We start from the raw sequence: 21,174 nt of genomic DNA on the forward strand, positions 1-21,174 counted from the left end.
CAGGGTGGCTACAAGGAGCGGCAAAAATGTGGGGTGGCAAATCCTTAAAATATGATATATAGTAATCTCAATAAACGGTACTCAATACCAAAATTATTCCGAAAACTGGGTTTAAATGGAAAAACTCATTATTATTTATAAACAAAATAAAACACTGAAAAAAACACCATTGGAATCTATGTATTTAAGAGAAACTGTACATATAGTACATATACCCTGTATACAGGGTGTCTATTTTAAGCTGACATATGCTTGAAACTCGAAAAATAACTTTTATCGATAAAAAAGCTTAAAGCTAAAAATGTTGGATGAGTACGCACACATCTTACGCAGACATTAAATGTGACCTAGGTTTTCAAGCTCACTTTACTCCATAACCGGCAATCGATAGGTGAACACCTTAAATTAGAAAGTTTTTATTGATTAAAATAGTAGCATTTTTTGTTCGAAACATTTTTCCGCAAACCGTACACGGTAGGCAAAAACAAATTGAAAAGTTTTACCCTAAATTGTTTTAACGCATCAAAATTGAAATTTTGTTTTATTGCTTCTGCGAAATCTGGGCACTCTTCGAAAAAATTTGTCCAATAAAAGTGGAGCGTTTTTCTATAAAAGCCATTTTAGTTCAAATTGAATGAACAAAGCGCACAAAAAGCTAGATTTTTGTTATCAATTACTGTCTAAACAATTCGAATTAAAAAAAAATGTTTGCATATTTATAAAGAACAACTTTCTAATTTAAAGTGTTCGTCTGATGTTTGTCAGTTATGAATCAGAGTGGGGTTTTAATTGAACTCAAAACTCTGATCGAATTCGATTCCGGTATAAGGTGTGCCCTTTTGAAACTAATATTTTTCGTTTGAAGAATTTATTTATCGAGTTCCAAGCATATGTAAAGGGCGGCAAATATTATTTTTGCCCGGAGTGGCAAAATAGCTAGATCGGGCCTAAAGGCCCTTTATTAGCAGATCTTGAAATGGATATTAAACAACTATTTTACTCCTGCCTTTTCTACCTTTTATAGGTAAGTTCAAGTTTTAGTCAGTAATATTAAGTTTTTAATTTTCAGTAATTCGGAGTTGAAATGACAGCCATTTGAAAGTAATTAGACGGATGCCGAACTCTTCTGACACATAAAATAAAATATTCAACTAGCACAAAATTAAAAATACGTAGTTATATTATTTACAAGCTTTGAAAATTGAAAATATATTTTTGAAAAAGATTTTGAAATATATATTTAAAATAACCTGACTTTTGATATATTTGTGGCCTGTCATTCAAGTCTAGACAAACTAGAAGGATTTTCTAAGTAAAAAAAAACAAAAATGGTTTCAAGCTGTCATGTTTTAATAAAACATACTATCGACTTTTACAAGCGTAAAAAGTGTCAGTCATTATTTTAATAGTTAAAAGCTTTTTATATAATATTGACACAAATGTACTTATTTAAATTTTGCGTGTAAAAAGTATTATATTTTTTAAAAATGTTAAAATTAATTGTAAAACATTTTTTATTATTTTAAAACCAACATTATTTTATTTTGCTATTATAGTTCTGGTGCTCGGATCTTTATTATCTAACTTTTTTTAAAAAAAATTTCTTCCAAATATCAAATTACACACTTTTAATTTTAATGTTTCTAAAAAGTGTCAATTCTGCTTGGACAGTTAATAGCTTAGCTCAAAAAAGCTCGTACGACAACACAAAAGCTCTTTTTAGAGAAATAAACAAAATTTCATTTCCACCCAAAATACAAACAAAAACTATGTAAATAACTGATTGACAGTCATCAATTTTTACATAGCTTCTCATTAAATAGCACTTTCTTTTTAACATCCTTAAAGAAATCAAAGCTTCAATAAATTTACTACAAATCGGATATGGAATATCAAATCACTTTGTCGAGTACCTATTCAAAGTTGCAGAATGCCAAAAAATTTAACTTTTTAAAAATTTCATTATACTTGAAACATCTTTTGCACAGATATTCGGATTCAGTTGAAAAATTTGTATAGTTTTGTGTGGTCCATCTTCAAAGTCACATACAAAACGTTATTCAACGCCTTGACTAAGTAGTCGGAATTTTATTTATGTAGATATTAAAATTTACTGCAATAGTATTTCCCTTTTATGTTAATTAAACAATAAAGTTTATGGCCATAATATATTTGCAAGAAGTCTTAGTGTTGTAGAAACAATATAATTGAATAATTGTGAAAAAAAACCATTGACTGATTTAATTGTTGAAATGCGATATATAGAAAGTTTTGAATGCCAGTGTTTGAATTATTTTTAAGAAATGAGAAAATTTTTAAAAATCAACACAATTTTTCGACTTATCGGCCACTGTAATTTTAATTTTTTCGTTTTTCAAGAATCTTTCACAAGGCCACTAGTTGAAACTACCTGCAAATTTTCAAGTGTCTATCTTTTATAGTTTTGGAAAAAATGAATACCAAAGTTTTGTCCCAATTTGCGCCCTCACGGGTAAACAATGATGCTTATGAAAAAATGTTTCAAACAAAAGTTGTTATTTTTTTTTAATAAGAAACGTTTTTTGCATTTAAATTAATTTTGTTCTATCTACAATAAATTTTACACAGAAAAAAAAATCCCAAATAATCTTTAGGTAGTTAATTCGGGTCAAATACGTAACTTTTATTAAGTTATTAGAAAAATTACTTAGTATAAAAAAATTGGGACTAAGTTTACTAAGTCCTTGAATGGAATCTGTCGTTACAGAAGTTTTCGAAAACGATCAATCATACCTGAAAATGACTGGTTGCTTCAATAGTTCGAACAATCCAAAAAATGTTTTTTATTTTTTATTTTTCGACCACATTTTTTTCAAAACACAAAATTCCTTTCCTCATTTTTTTGTAAAAACGTACTAGAAACAATTGATTCTACCAATTTTATACCATTTGCATGGAAAATTTCAAATAAGCTTTCCAAAAAACAAAGGAAAAACTTAAACGGATTATGATTAACAGAAAAACTATTTTTCGAGGCATTTACATGGTACTTAAGCATTTGTTGTGATCTAAGTAAACGATTGCCAAAAATTATTGTATTTCATAGAACTTTTCAATGATATCTAAGCGAATTTAATGCCTTTAAATTTTTCAACTGATTGTAGATTATAGACATCTGTTGTTTTATTGATTATTCCATTCATTATTACAGAATAGTAAAATATTTTACGACTTTACTTAAAGACTTATTATCATAAAATTCATATTAACATTTTTTCCGTTATTTGCATGTATTATTGAACAAAAATTATATTAATATTAAAATATTGGTCTATCGATTTATATATATATATATATAAGTGAACAAAATCTAATGTCAGTTACACAACTTCTATATACAGAATTGTAAGATAGTTACACCACTCAAAATTTGCAAAATTACGAGTACTCTTCATTTTGTTGTCAATTACTTTTTTTAACGTATACAGCAGACCAAAAAAAATTTTCAAAACACAAAACTCGAGACACGCAAATCTCTATTTCAGGTTCACTACCTAATCATCCTCAGGAAGACTTTTTCTACCGATTTTAGTTGGAACCTTTTAACAAGTCAGTTTATAGACAGAACATTATACGCAGATGTAACGTTTCGCCATACTTATGGTTGTTAATTATATGCTATTTATAGTGATTACCTACGATGATAAGTGAAATTAACAAAATTTAAAAAATCCGCGACAAATTTTGCGGATACGGAACCCTAAAAACGCACTTGAAACATATCTAAGAACACTCTTCATTAAATTACCTTTTCCCCTAAAGCATTTTCCATTCTGAGCCGATTTAGAAGATCATCGCCTTTTTTTGTTTTTCGAGTACGGACCATCTAAATTCGCACTTAAAACATAGCTAAGAGCACGCTACATTAAATTACCTTTCAAATAAATCCAAAAAAATCAAAATTGGTTCATTCGTTTAAGCGCTACGATGCCACAGACAGACAGACAGACAGGCACAAAGACAGACACACACACATAGCGGTCAAACTTAGAACACCCCTTTTTTAGGTCGGGCTTAATAATTTAATTTCAGTTGGCTACATTTGGATGAATTATTTTTGATTTGTTTTGGAAAATCTTAATTGATTGTTTTTATACCATGTATATATGAAATAAACATAGTATATTAAGTTTAGTCCAAAGTTTGTAACGCTTAGAAATTTTATCGTAGGTACTATACTTGAATATCAGTTATGAATGTGTCACATGAATGTATGTGTTATGTGATAAAGAAATCAACACTGACTATGCATGGTATTTCAACAATTAGCTCAGTCAATTGTTTGTTTTCACTTGTTTAATATCAAATAAAATGCTTTTTTACAAATATTGCTGTGTAGCTGAATGTAATTTAGTAAATGTTAATTTACATGAGGCAGAATAAAAAGTAAAAAGGAATGGAAACTTAATAAATCAAAGTGAAATTTCGATGGCTAAACTGGGAAGAAAAAGATAACACGAAAAGTACAAAATTTAGAAAAGAAAAAACTTATCAAACAATTACAAATATCAACAACACAAGAAAGCAATCTTTTTAAATAAGGAAAGATATCAGCTATCAAAAGCAAGCTTTAAACACAATAATACAAAATTTCTACAAAATAAATAAATATATCAATGCATAATCTTTCTACAATTTTTTTATTCAATGAAAATGATCAGCTGAGTGATCTGAAAAAAGGTTCATTTTTTTAACTACCAGAGCGATGAGATCTTAAAAATATTATCGGTCCACATCCAGAATTAATGAAACAACGATATTATCCTCAGTGTGGTATAATTGCGTGAACTTAAAAATTAAATTTTCAAAATGATCGTCACACAGCAGGTTCTCAAATGTATCGCCATTTTGATTATATCTTATACTAGAGTGATAACCACCCGCTCGCTGGGTTTAAAAGTAAAGATTGCTCTCGCTTTTCCCCTTTTTATAACACTCGAAATAATGGTAAGGATTGCTTTACACAGGTAAAATATATGTATGGTTTTCTATTTTCTTAAATGTATAATAGTCGTAATTATCCATTAAGTATATCAGAAAAGATGGCCGTGAAATATTTTATATAGACTATTTTTACAGAAATCTGTAATTTATGGTAATGTCAAATGACTACTTTTACAGAAATCTGTAGTTTATGATAATGTCAAATTAAATTAATTTTTTTTATATCTTTATAAATTATATCTCATGTGTTATTCTGAAGTATGAGCTATATTTCTGTACAGTTACATTAAAAGCCATTAGCTAGTTTTAGCGTGCAAGCGTAACAAACAAACTAACAAACATGTTTACTTTCGCATTTATAATATATAGAGATATCTTCTATTCTCGGAGTCAGAAAATTATAGTTCAATCAGTCTGTATTTCTCGATCCAGTATATAGAGGTGCAAAACAAGTCTAGGAAGATCCTAAGGTTATGTTTCTTCATCAATAAACTATAAATAAAGTACCAACCATAAGATTATATAAAAATCACATGAATCTCTGCTTCGATCGCATAATCAACAATTGTATTTTTGTATACTACTGGACTGGTGGCTGACTAGATGGCTGAATGGCTGACTGGGCTCTTCATGTTGTTGTTACTGTAATATAAATAATTATACAGTTATATTTAGTGTGTACATTTACCTTTTAAAAAAACTGAACTTGCATATTATACATGTATACACTAACAAACACGAAAATTTTATAAACAATCAGTTTTACAATAATACCATGCAACATGTGCTATAAACAAAGATAACAATATATTTAATAAAATTAAACACTATACGTTGAAGGCGAATCAAAAAGTGAGAAAAACATATTCAACTATTGAATTTCGTATACTTATTTATCATAGTGAAATGGTCTTGTGCGTTTGTGTGAAAGAATAAAGATAGAATGATAATATGTTGAATGTATATTGTGGGTCTGCCACCTTTACGGCACCTGGTTGAATGTCAGTCAGTTGCTTGTAACCAGTTGATGTTGCATGTTGTATTACAAAATAAATATACCAGTTTTGTTGTCTTTTTAAAAAACTTGGTTTTGGTAGTGTGTTTTTTTTTTTTGTTGTTGAAAGAAAAAAGACAGTTTTTATTAATTTTTTTTTTTGATTAAATAGTATTAATTTTGACAAAATTTAGTCAAAACAACTTATTTTGCTTAATTTGTGTTACAACTTTGGTTTGTTACTTTTTTTGTGTTTGTTATTTACAATTATGTGCGAAAAATGGAAATTTGTTATTTTTGTTCAGTTTTTTTAAATACTTAAGTTTTGGTTTTTAATTTGTTTATGTTAATTTTTTTTTTGAATTTAACAACAGTGAATTAATAGTGAATTTTTGGTGGTTTTTTGAATTTATTATTAAAAAGTGAGACAACATGTTTAAAGAAAGGTGAATTTATTTTGTCTTTGATTTTAAATTAATAGTTTGAAGATTTAATGTTTTTTTCTTATTTAATGATAACTGTTAAATTATTTAAATAATATTATTAAAAAAAAAAATACAACCGGATATTTTAATCGATGGTTTTCCTGTGTATAATTAAAATAAATGACCCGTGATGTGTAGGTTCATCCCTACGTCATTTTCTGTGATATGAAATTGGAAATGTACGTTTTCAATTTTAGATCCCTACCTTTAATATAATTTTTGGGGACGATTTTATCAGACACTTTTTAGTTCCAAGGTGCAATTCGTAATAATTTCTAAGCTTTTAAAATTCTATACATTTTAAAAATCCATTTTTTTGCCAAACCCGTGTGTAAAGGACAACACTACACTCTGATGACTTAAATACTGAAATTAATTATCAAAATCTTCTCTCTCTTAAATAAATTTATAAATTTTTATGACACCCTTTCCGCATTTTCTGGTTTTTACCCATGCTTTATCTTTTAAATAATAATAATGAATTTTTTAATTAAAAAATTCATTGAGTTGAAAAAATTGCATTCGAGTCTAGAACTCGAATAGCCTAATTGGTAGGGCGCTTGCCATGGATCCAAGAAGTCCGGGTTCGAGTCCTGGTTCGAGTGTATTTTTTTCAATTCTCTTTAATTAATAATAATGAAGTTTAACCTCCGTTTCTTTGATATATAGGCCTTATAACAGAGGCCATCCACATCATTATTTGTTAATCTTTATATATTTAATTACATACATATTTAAAATTACATTTTTATGTGGATGGATCCGGTCACTTCGTTCTTATCCAAACGACGACAATGTGATCAATTCTGCACCCCCCATTAATTATAATTGTTCACACTGCCGCTGCCTGGACTCGAACCCGCAATCTTCCATTCAGTAGCCAAACGGTCAAAGACTAACGCCTTAGACCGCTCGACCACTGGATCTTTTAATTATTCTTTAAAGAAAGAAAATTAAATATGTTTATTGTTTTATGGTTTAAAGAAAAACTATCAGTGGTTGTTTTTAAAATAATTAAATATCGAATTATTTTACAAAATTGTTGAAAATTTATCTCTTTATCATTAAAATCGACAAAATAAAACCTAAAATATGACTAATTTCCTTTGATAAGACTAATGATATGTACAGTTTTCAATAGATTATCATATTGTGAGAATATTATCTATAGGTACTTTTGTTTGGAAAGAAATTTTCATTAAAACTATTCTCCTTTAAATTATTCAGTAAAGAAAATCGAAGGACTCAAATTGAAAATCACTAATTAAAATATCTTCAGTTTAGATTTCTGAAAAAAGTCATGTATCTTCATATTTTCTCATCTCGAATCGGGATGTAGTTACAACATCGTAAAAACGTTTTGCGACATTTTATTTTAGGGTGTTGTAACTTAAGTTAGTTATAAATTTTTTTTCAATATTAACTTTGTTTTAAAATTTAATTAAATTATCCCCATATTGGACAAAATTGAGGAAAGCTTTTCAAAATATTTGTCCGGCATTTTCCGAGAATATAAGAGAGTTTAGCAGATTCGAGTTTCTGAAGGTGTAGGGCTATCACTACGTCAAATTTGATCGGGAGAAATTATGTAAATTCTCCCGACATCAATATAATTTCTATAGAGTTCAATAAGTAAGGAGATATTTTAATTAAGATATAATTCGGTGATATAATTCATTTCACTATCTTACAACTTTTTGGTTTATCTCCCGTTTATTATCCAATTAGTCCGGTACCGAAGGAAAATTTTTTCCGGCAAAGTTGAAAAGATCGGGGCATGATTTCCCCAGGAAGTCGGAAATTGTAGTTTTGTTTCGATCAGACATCGGCTTCATTTGTTTATTTAACAACTAACAAAAATTAAACATTTTAAATCAGATTTTCGCTTATAACTCCGCTTCAACAGATCATAGAGAGTGCTCAAATAAAGCTCAACATAGAATTTTTTAAGAAGCGAAATTTAGATAATTGTTAATAAAAATTTAATTGGATAAAACTGCGATTATAATTTTTTCTTGGCCCCAAATTTTAAAGTGATATACAATCAAACCTTATTAATCATAATGAAACTGTGGGAAATATTCTTTGGCTGCCTAATAAAGGCAGCCTGGTATCGTTGAAAAACTACTCTTTTTTTTTTCTAATTAAGAAATTAATTCAAACCTTTATTTATAAGGTTGAAATTTTTTTAAGGCCATAAAAGTTCATATGTAGACACTCTGCTACTAATATCTCGATCATTTTTAAAAGATTTTTCTGACTTTTCTAACAAGCTTAACCAATAAAAAGAATTTTGAAGCGGCCTGAAAGTTATATAAAAGTCAAAATGTGAAAAAATTTGGGCTGGTTTAGCTTGCATGTAATTTCCAATTTGAAATTAAAAAATTTTAATTTATTAATTATTCATAGTATAAATACACAATTATTCCAAACTTTTAAGTTTTCACTTTCTGTCTGTCTGTCTGTGGCATCGTTGTGCCTAAACGAATGTACCGATTTTAATTTTTTGGGTTTTGCTTGAAAGGTAATTTAATGGAGAGTGTTCTTAGCTATGTTTCAAGCACGAAAAAATTTGCGATGATCTTCCAAATCGGCTGGGAAAAGGCTTTAAGGACAAAAGCAATTAAATGGAGAGTGTTCTAAGATATGTTTTAAATGGGAGTTTAGGGTTCTGTAGCCGAAAAAATTTGTCTGGATTTTTTTAAATTTTGTAAATTTATCTTGTTTTTTTTTTGCTCTTCAAACAAAATTTTCTAGTTATTACCTATAATGATACAATTTATGAAGTTTTTATTTTCTGATGAAATTGTAGTAATCGTATTATTTTTATGGTAAATTAATTCAAATAATTTATCACGAATTTTCATAAATCTTACGATAGATATCTAATTACCACTAACCTTCATTAATAAATATTGCCATTTCAAGTTTTCTAATGATTGCACAAAACTCCCACGTAAAATGCTATATTTATATTAAGACGATATGTGCATGGTCTTAAAATCGTGCTTATCATTTTTATTTAATCGTTAATTTTTTTTATAATATAAAAATTAAAGAAAATATAATAAAATGTAATTTTCAATCGTAATAAAAAAACTTTTAACAAAAAAGAAACAACTTCCAAAAAAAAAAAAAACCTTTCAAAATAAATTAATATGCACTAAAAAATAACAATAATTGTAACTATACGTTATATTTTCGTTATTTTTTACTTTTTAGTGCATATTAATTTATTTTGAATTGTTTTTTTTGAAGTCGGTTTTTTTTTTTGTTAAAAGTTTTTATTTTATGATTTTTCGTGAATCGGAAATACACTAACTAATTTGTCAATAAAAAAAGGATAATCGAAATCGGTTGACGTGATACTGAGTTATTCGTCCATTTGTCGCGAACATATTTAATGCAAATTTAAGACTTATATGTGTTTACATGGATGACATTGTCGGAACTGAAGCACGCGGGAAGCACCAGCTTTCAAGTAGATAAAGAATCATCAAAATCGATTCACTCAATCAAAAGTTCTGAGGTAACAAATATTTAAAAAAAAATACAGTCGAATTGAGAACCTCTTTCTTTTTGGTTTGAAGTCGGTTAAAAATATGATTATTTTGAAAAACAATCTTTTGATATGCTAGGTGACTAGTTTTTATGGTTCCACTGCCATTTTTCTTAGTTTTTTTAATCTATTAAAAAAACATTGTTTTTTGTGGCCCATGGTTTTAGAAAATACGCATGCAACAATTATTTGAAAATCTATTACTAGACCGGGTAAAATCCGTCATTGAGCATGAATAATTTTCGCATGGAAAATTTTGGCATAATCCCGTATAAAAAATGCTTCTGAACGTAAAAGTTTTTTTTAATTAATTTTTTTTAACAAAATAATAATATTGACTGAATTGATTCCGAAAAATTTTTATCATAATTTTTGGTATCATTTTCATTTTTACGGTATCGAAAAACCTTAAGCATTCATTGTCGAATATCGTAAAAATTGCAAATTTTTAAAGTTGTAAGGAAACGAACATACATTTTTACTTTTTTTTTCGAATTTGAATATCGTTCTTAATGAATATTCACCAATCTAGGCCCTTCTAATATAAGTCCGCAACAATGAAAATTTTCATAGAGGAAAAGGTTGTTAGACTGGATCTTGACAAGTCTCTTCATTTCCAACCATTTAAATACTACTGTCAAATACTACGCGTGGCCCTAGATTTAAATGTTTTCATGTTAGAACAAAGTGATAATTTTTTAATAGAAATGAAAGTGATTTTATTAAAACAAAATAAAAATTATTATTATGAATATTATTTTCAATTTTGTGATTTGATAATAGACATAAAATGTTAAAATAAATCTGTGCCAAAAATTTGCATACAATAGAAAACAATAATATAGGTATAGTTAATATGCTGCAATGAGTCATAATATTATTTCAACCTGTTCAAACAAGTTGTTTATGTTATTGACATTATATGAATTGAATCCTTAATTTTGACAGTGTTGTCAAATAGTTAAAATCATTCTTTAAAATTTTCGATACCTACCGCCCGTGGTGCAGTTTTATATAACGTGAATTTAGTGTTTAAACAAATGAAAATAAACAATTGACTGAATTAACTGTTGAAATACCCTGTAAAGACAATATTTATCAGTGCTTATATTATTTTTATAAATAATGTTCCATAAGATCCATGTAGGATAAAATTTTCTTGCAATTTTTTGGTTTTTTCGATGCTACCAACAAATTTTAATAGTTTTTGAGAAAATGGAAAATTAAATTTTGTCTTAGCTTGGACTCTCAGGGAAAATGAGAGATTTAAGATATTTTGAAAGAAATTTTTCAAACATTATTTGTTAATTTCTTTATAAAAAACATTTTTATTACATTGAAACTTTTCTTCAAACTCTTACTTTAGTATAAAAATGGGGTTAACCTCGGAATGAACGATAATAAGCTGTATTTTCGTATATAGCTTTAGTTTGGCGTATCTGCATCGTAAGTTTTTCAAGGTCAAAGATAAAATAATATCAAGGTTTTCCACGATTATATCGGTTTCTTTGGCTCCATTGATGTTAGTTAATATCTATAATTAAAATTGTAGAACATAAAAACTTTAAATTTTTTCATATTCGTAGCACTTAAAACTTTTAGATCTGAATTAGATAGATTTTTGTCTGTTTTTGACACAAGATGAAAGCGAACATTTTTAGTATCAAAAACACCTTTGGATTATCATTATAAATTGGGAGACGTCAGACGTCAGAATACTGTCTACTTTTTTGAATATTGAAAATAGAAGTAGTTCTTTATTCAGAATGTAACATCTTTTGCGGTTGAAGGTAGGTGTATCCAAGCGACGAGAGTATGATCAATTTACCGCCCTATTAATAATAATTATAATTGATCATACTGCCGCTGCATGTATTCGAACCCGCAATCTCCGAGTCAGAAGCCTGACAAGTCAAGTACATTGTGACTTAAAAAGCACGGCTACTGAGCCATTATAAATTGTAAACTTCATAAAAGGGCAATTTAATGCGAAAAACGAGATTTTTACATTCAGTTTCTACCGTATTTATCAAGTTAGTTTGTTCTTTTATAGAGAAAATATATGAGCTGCTATAACACCCAAGAACGCATAGAATTTAGAATTTTGCATTAACAACTACCTGTTTTCATTATGCAAAAGCACATGCTGTGTTAAAATCCCATTTTTCCTATTAAAATGGGCTGCTCTTGAATAAAGAAAAACAGCATGATATTCTCTAACAATGGTCACCTTGGAAGAAATAAATAAATTTGCAAAGTCTAATATATACGATGTGATAGTGATACAGATATTATTATATTTATTAATGACTAATTAATGGATTTACCTTGAATTATTTTCAAATATGGATATTTGAGTATTCAATGCATCATACATATATAACCCCGTATGATGTGTACAGCCATATTTACCATGGTATACTTTAAATCATATTAAAAATTTATTTATTTTAGTTACATAATTATTAAATATTTTATATAATAATAATAATATACACAAATATCTATCAAATATATAAAGTTATACACAATAACTAAATATACACACACAAATGTTTTATATAGCAGAACCGGTTCTGATATAAAGTCGCCTTTTAAGTATTCATAATTTTATAAAAGTAGTTTATGCATAATATTGTTTTCAAGTCACGAATTTATATCGATATATTGTTATTCGCATGCACAGAATTTTACTCTTTCTATAATTTTTGTTTGCCCATAATACGTTTCGAAAATTGCTTCAATATATAATAATCAAAGCATCATCATCGAAATTTTATTGTTAAAGAGAAATTTCAATTTTGGTGGAAGCGTTGGGTAGAAATTTAATATACCGATTGTAAGCTATTTCGTTAGCCATATAAAATATATGAAGTAAGAAGAGTTTGAAGGACGTTGTTATGTACAAAACAAAGAGTTTACTTTGTGTGATCGGTGTTGTATGTGTACAACTTCAAGGAATCCGATTGGCTGGATTCATGTGTACTTATACAATCTTTCTTTGTTTCATACATAAAAACGACCGTAAGAACTCTTCTTGCTTCATATAATATAAGTGGCTGACGATATGGTTTATAAATTGTATATTGCTGGTAATTGAAACTATTATAACAACTAATTTTGTTTAGATTTATCTTGATTGAGATTGAGCTGAAATTTCGCATTTTTTTCAATCGCTTCCACCATTAATAAATTAAAAATTTAAATAAAAAATAATTTTTAAGGGTCAAGCTTTTATTGTACTAAAAAGTAGAAAATAATTTCTTATATGCATCATTTATACATGACTATTCGTCAAAGCTTGTAGCGCTTCGCCTCATCCCTGATATTTTAAATAGATCGCCTCTAGCTTTTACGAATAGTCAGTCATGTATAACTGTAACAATAATCATAAACTATAAAGTAAAATCAGACCTGCGCCAAATTTCTTTACCTCTAAAAATATCAAAACAGTAATTCGATCCAGAGTCTTAAGTCAATGGATATCGAAACTATAGTTTAACTTTGAATATAAAACTAGTTTTTCTTTAACTTCATGTTTCAATAAAAGTAAGTTGTATTGATTTTTTTTTTATTGTCACAAAATTTTTTATTTGCTAGTAATACTAAAAAAGGACGCTTTACCAACTTTACGTGTATTGAAAAATTATCATTATTTTAACGTTATCTGCCATTTGATCAAGTCCTGCCCGTATAACTTCTTGGACCACACTTTGTTCATTAATATTCCAAATTCGCTTACAGCTTTTAGATTTGTGTTAAATAGATTGATTTTTGTATTTCATTAAATTCAAAAATCAATACATAGTATAAAACAAAGTCACCTACCGCTGTCTACACAAATCATGTCCCTATGTATGCTTAAATCTTTAAAACTACGTAACGGATTTTGATACGGTTTTTACTAATAGATAGAGTGATTCAAGAGGAAGATTTTTATTTATAATACATGAGTTGAAAGGGATTTCGATCGATTTAGCTCAAATATTGACAAGATATACCAACCAGCTTCAAGAAGGGCTGGGGCTATCAAATAAAAGGGTGTTAAGCGTACATTACAAAACTGTAACTCCTACGCAAAGGGATATGGAGGGAGGGGCAAAAGAAGATGTTGGCCAGCAATGTGGGTAGTTCACAGATAGTTAATAAATAAAATGAAAGTATTTTAAATAAAAATCCGACTGTTTCTAAAACTTTGAAAACGCACAATGAACATTTTTAAATCCTTAAATATGATCGATATTATATACGATCACAATTAAAACACGCGATCACAATTAAATATGATCGATGGTGTTTTTAACCCCCGAACTAAAAAAAGGGGTGTTATAAATTTGACCGCTATGTGTGTGTGTGTCTACCTGTGGTATCGTAGCGTCTAAACGGATGAACCGACTTTGATATTTTTGGCTTTGTTTGAACGGTTAATGGAGAGTATTAAAGGTTATTTAATGGAGGTTATTTAATGGAGAGTGTTTTAAGTGCGAAGTAAGGTTCTGTACTCGAAAAAATATCAAAAATTATTTGAGAGTATTCTTAGATATGTTCCAAATGCGAGTTTAGGATTCCATACCCGAAAAATTTGATGGAGGTTTTTAAAATTTTGTAAATTTCTCTTGTAAACAATTTATTATTGTACAATAAACACATAATGTCTACAATAATCCCATAATACAGGTAAAGTCGTGCATTGCGAATTATATAAAAATCCAATATGACTGAACACAATGTTGACCCTCATAGTTTTTTTTTTTATTTTTGGATTAATATAGAATACTTAATTTAGTTTTATAAATAAATAAATACTGAAACTTTAAATATAGACGCGATTTTTATTAAGTATATAATTTAAATTTGATGTATAATGGATTATTTATGCTGAGAGGTCGTGATATTTTGATTACAAAATTTAGATCTTTAAAATTCAAAAATTGTTAGTTGTCTATTTTAACTTATTGGCACACATATTGTGCGTGTCTTATTGGAATGTATAATTTGTGTCTTTTTTGATGTGTTCAATCGTGGAAACGTTATCGGAGTGCTTAAAAGATAATTGATGACTATTATAAAATCTTTACGGAGCAGAGCCAACTTTAAAAACATTTCACACGTTTGTAGAAGCAGGATATGTAAGACATGTTGTAAAGTTTTAAAATAAACGCAAAGTCTGTGGTAACATACAGGATGCCTTTTTTAACTTGATATATACGTGAAACTTGAAGAATAAGTTTAATCGAGGAAAATACTTCAAACGAAAAATTTTAGTTTCAAAAACACGCATCTTCTACGGGTATTGAATTCGATCTAAGTTTTCGAGCTCAATTAAACACTTTATCTGATTCGGAACTGACAAACATTAGACGAACATTTTCAGTATGAAAGTTGTTCTTGATAAAAACTAATATTTTTTGTTTAAACTTTTTTGTAAACTGGATAGTTTAGGCTAAAATTGATAGCAAAAATCTAACTTTTTGCGTGTTCCTTCATTCAATTTGAGAGAAAAAATGGTCTTCATGGAAAACAAACCACTTTTATTGATAATAAACAACAACTTTTTAATTTAAAGTGTTCTGTTACCTGTTATGGAGTAGAGTGAGCTTTTCATTGAGCCTGAAAGTTTAGGTCAAGTTTAATGATTGCATAAGATGTGCGCCTATACACCCAACATTTTTTGCTTAAAATTTTTTTATCGATAAAAGGTATTTTGCGAGTTTCAAGCATATGTCTACTTAAGAAAGACACCCTGTATATGATTGACGTGCGTGTAAATCAAAGTCAATCTATCTACAGCTTTAGCTGAGTTACTATTCATCATCCTGTTAAGCCGCAACCAAGATAAAATTTTGCTACCTTCGTAGCAGGTGAAAAACTAAAAAAAACTAAATTTGAAGCACTATTTTTTTTGCTTGTAAAACGTAGTTTCACACTCCCCTAAGGGGTCCAAAAACCATACCAAAAAAGCAGCTTTACATGGCGTTTTGCGATTTTTAGGTGCAATTTGACTGGCTTAAAAGTGGTTACAATAAAAAATTTTCTTTTTCTTACCATGCTTTTAAGGCTTTGTTATATGAAGATTATATAACCAAGCCTTGGCTAGTAGCTGACATCCACACTTGGTACGATGTTATCATTCGTTGGGCAAAAAATAATTAAATTTAGTTACTTTAACTAACTATCTAACGCCAGAGGGAAATGAATTACAAAAAGAGGAAACTTTTATAAATGTTTAGCCTCTGGCCTTGGAGAACTTCACTACACATTAATAACTATAATGACATCAACAAACAATGGCAAATAGTTGATATTGGTTACTTTCACTTTTTTCATGAATTTCTCATATATCACTTTGTTCAATGGCAAAGGTTATACCTTAAACGTATTGACCACACCATCGATTTCAGTCACCAATAAAACTAGTATTTTTCAATGTAAATATATTTATTAATATAATAATAATAAACACCTATAAAATCAATATAAATAAATAAATAGAATTTTTTAAACATATTATGATAATTTATTATAATTATATGCATTTTATTTTATTTTTTTTGAAAATTTTTATGAAGGCACTCTCCAAAAGCAAGTAAATCTTTATAGCGAAAGTGATTCTGTGTTATTTGTTATCATATTATATGTGGAGATGTTTTCAATAAATACACAAACAATTCGTTTAGGTTTGATCTTTAGAGATCAGATCCATAATTTTCTGATAATTCTAAGTATTGTACTCATTCCAAAACGATTGTTAGAATCAAGGTTTTTCTTTCAATACATTGGTAAAAGTAGTAATCTTAAAATTAAAAACACAAATTAAAAATCTAGCGATTTATTGTTTAAGGGCCTATTTATTAATTACGTCAGCAGTTCGGAGAGGGCGGTGAATATAAAAAAATCTATTCATGTGCTTATGTGGGGAGGGGGGGGGGGTTGTTAAACCCATTCTTACGTAAGATTTTATGAGTTGAAATTTAATATTAGAAATAATGTATGACTAAATGCTAAAGAATAAAATCTTTAATTTACGTCAAACTGCGAGTTTTATTGTAACTGATTCTTTTCTAACAACCTTTCATTATTCGTCAAAACGAGATTCAATCTTACGTAAGATGGGGGAGGGGTGTTCGAAACTGTTATGAATGTTTACGGGGGAAGAGGAGGTAGATGCTCATAATGCTGATAGAGATGAGAGAAACGAGATTTACAAGTCAACTAGGGACGAGATAATAAGAATCCAAATTTTCAGTAAATAATCGACTAACAGGGGGACAGATGCTTTTTAATTGGTTGAAAATGTGCTAAAAAGCAAACGTCCAATTTTGGAGGGATCTTAATGCTCTGCTTTTTTATACTTCGAATGCCTATTCAATTTCTAGAAGAATTTCAATTGTAACAAGTGATAACAAACAATTGACTGAGTTAATTGTTGAAATACCATGCATAAACAGTGTTGATTACTCTATCACATTACACATACATACATGCCACACATACATAAATAATATAACTGATGTTCCCATTTATAGTACATACTTTACAACTTACGGCTAATTTGCGCCCTCGCGGGTAAACAGTGATGTTTACAGAAAAATGTATCAAACAAAAGTTGTTTTGCTTTTTAAAAGGAACATTTTTTACATTTTAACTTTTGTTCTATCTCTAACGGTTTACAAGACCCAATTGACCTATGTTGCTCATTTACGAACTCGACCTCACTTTTTATGCCCTGAGTACGCTGTAAAAATTTCATCTTGATATATCTTTTCGTTTTTGAATTATCGTGTTGGCAGTCAGACAACTGTAAATGGACTAATTAGGTGATTCTATGAACACCTATACCAACATTTTTTTCGTAGCATTAATATTTTTAAGCGTTACAAACTTGGGACTAAACTTAGTATACCTTGCATATTACATATATGCATGGTATAAAAATGCGAGAGACGCAAATTGATTGAGAAAAGTTGTAAAAAATTAGACGAGATAAGGCGATAGAAAACTTCCAGAAAATGGGGTCAATACAAGAGGTCTTTCAATTCTCTTTTAGAGAAACATTATATGAAATTACTTACATATAGATTTAATTTGAGCTTTACATTTAAAATCCAAATATAACTGTAAATTTTAGACAAAAATGTTTTGATAGTAAATTATAGAAAAATTCATTTACATTTTATCTTGCTATAATATTTCCGAATTGTTTGTATTAAAGTAGATAAAATGTTGGTATTTTGGGAATTTAAAATTGATGTGGTAATTTGTTCGCGAGTAATCGGGTGACAAAAATGGTTATAAACGATCACACACATTGTCAATATCTCAAGTTATACAAACATCATAAAATTATTTCGATTTTCAGGGTGAAAGTAAAAACTTCCTACCAGAAAGTTTAAAAAACAGAAAATTATTACCTAATATAAACAAATAAATATTTCGAATGCCATTAATTATATTTTTATTTTAGAAAACAAACAAAACAAGATGCCAATTATTATAAGAAATCTTACGATAGATGCCATACATTGTAAATAAAAATTTTAGGTTCATAGGTCTTGCCATTGTACTCAGGAAATCAGGAAATACTTTTTTTGTAAGCATTCTTTTGGAATATAAGAATGTTCTCACAAACCTACCCGTTTCATTGCTTTTAGTTTTTAAACTTTAATGAGTCTCGGTTTTATGGGTATAAACTATTACAATGAAGCCTTAATGACAAATATTCGTTGTGTGTAAGTCATGGAAGAGACAATAAAACCGATGCCGGCGACCCCAGTGAAAATTTTGCCGTTAAAGGAGGCTGTTATGACGTATTTGCAATTCTTTACATGTTAATGTTATAGAAAATGTCAAATTAAAATTATTGAAAAACACTAATTAATTAAACTTAATGCATTAAAAATTGTGAAAATAAGAAATCAAATTGCACAAATATTATTTTTCAAATGTAAATTATCATAATTATTTATTTAAATTTGTGAGACAATAATATTAAAGTTTCAATGTAAGTCATAAATGCAATCCATACAATTCTATAATTAAAGTAGTGTATCGTTCCCATGGAAACGCCTCCTATAAAACTCTCACACGGTGCGAATAAGAGAAAATTATTACTCAGGTATTTGGATATGATATTTTAAGTATTCTTTCCGTTACTAGTTAAGGGTTATATTCATAATAATTTTTGCTATATAATTTAAATATGTTCAACATATTCAGTAACATGTTGAAATGATGGTGATACATCTTATAACATTAAAAACCTGGTAAGCAGGTGTATTAAATATGTTACGACATGACATATAGAAAAGTTTATATGCCATATGCGTATCACTATATCAGGTTAGCAAGGCACATGTAGGTTACATTCTAACATATTATATGTATTTGAATCTAAGAACATAGGTTATAATAATTATTCAATTTTTAAGTAAACGATAACTTGTATAAAACCTTTTCTCAGAGGTTGTATATAATAACTGAATAATATAATATACAATAACTCTTCGATCGGTGAGTTTATACGTACTACGGCTAGTTTACACCATCGCGCGATATCGATTAGGAAGGATTTAAAAAAAACTCGGCCGATTCGACCGAATGGTATGAAATTCTTTTCGGATCACATTGCCGTTAATACGCTTCGACCGACCGATCTCAAGGACAAAAAATGATCACGAACACACATACTTTTTCTCAAAATTAGTGTTAAGGTGATTGTAAGCCTACACTATTGTAAACAAGTTTTGGTCTATTGCACGGTTCATACATATAAACCAAATATATGCTTTGTAGTAAAGTAATGAATTATTTTTTTATTTTAGAATACCACGCTACTACAAAAATATATAATATATTGTGTACAAGTAAGGCTTATAAATTTAATAATATAGATATCGCTCTTCAATCATCAATACTAAACTCTAACTATGGTCGTCTCTGTTCATCAAATGGTGAACCCATAATTAAATTAAAATTTGTTATTGTATCACCGGCAACCTTATATTTTTATGGCATTATTATAAACTACAAGATTGTCTAAATATTTTAGATAGTTTTTTATCACACTTTCTAAATTTTTTGGTATAGAAATATTCAATTGAAAAGGATAACCTATATGATTCATTATTTTTTCAGCCAAGTTTGAACGATAGAAAAATAATAAAAAGCCCGGTGACCTAGGAACTTTTATGATTTTTGGAAACTTTGTTAATTAAAAAATGTATTTATAAAGTTTTATTAAAATTTCTAGTATTAGTCAATACTTACATATCTCCTTAATGCCCTTTCCTGACCATGAAACGTTAATACTTAAAATCTCGTTGAAAATCTCGATTTCGATAATCGGCCCCATTACAAAAAATTCCTGTACTGGGTTAAGTTAAAAAGTATATAGGTATTTTAAAATGATAAAAGGTTTAACTACTTGGATTTATTTTTTGTTCAAAGCTTGAGGCTTTTTTCGGTTTTGGAAAGGTATCTGAGTGTAACATAGTAAATTTTGTGGACAGTTTCCATTTAATTATAAATAAAGAACACCTTGCGTATTCTCACGTTTTTTTTCTATGAAGGTCGATGATAAAGTATAAAATTGGATTAACAAATAAAAAAATACGTTGTCTAGAATTTACGTAACATCATTATTAAAAGTTTACATGGGTCGGTATTGAATGAGCATGTACACTATATGATAGGTTCTTTACAATTACATTATGTAAAACTAATTAGATATATCTATAAATAATACGTATGTAGAGTTGTAGTAGCTTTATAACATTCAAGAGCTTTTTATGTATAGAAATAATCTCATAATCAAATCGATATTTGCATGCATGATACGAAATATTACGTTATTATACAAGTGCAATGTGATTGATATTGTTTGACATTAAATACGAAAATAGAGGATTATACATTGAATAAAAAATTCTTAAAACCAACCGATATGAAGTTGTCTCAATCTCACCGCAAGATTAAATATGGCGAATGGGGCGACGAACGTGATAAAACTACCGTACGGGGTTGAGTCGTGAAGTTGACACAAACGCATGAGTTGTTTACGTATGAAAGTAATATACTGTCTAAAAAATTTCAAATATTGTTGTTTTGAAATGCAACATAGTTTTAAACAATTTGATTGGCTCTACCACTTATTA

At 28.4% G+C, this 21,174-nt stretch overlaps 1 protein-coding gene across 1 annotated transcript in view; it reads left to right on the forward strand.

The window, feature by feature from the left end:
• The first annotated feature begins 6,331 nt into the window (after positions 1-6,331).
• Positions 6,332-21,174, forward strand: part of LOC123291714 — a 293,121-nt gene continuing 278,278 nt past the window's right edge. Inside the window, exon 1 of the mRNA XM_044872106.1 lies at positions 6,332-6,423. Coding sequence (XP_044728041.1) covers positions 6,410-6,423 — 14 coding nt within the window. The 5' untranslated portion in view covers positions 6,332-6,409. The remainder of the gene's footprint in view (positions 6,424-21,174) is intronic.

The sequence above is a fragment of the Chrysoperla carnea genome, chromosome 2 (assembly GCF_905475395.1).
Source record: "Chrysoperla carnea chromosome 2, inChrCarn1.1, whole genome shotgun sequence".
Classification (NCBI taxonomy): Eukaryota; Metazoa; Arthropoda; class Insecta; order Neuroptera; family Chrysopidae; genus Chrysoperla; species Chrysoperla carnea.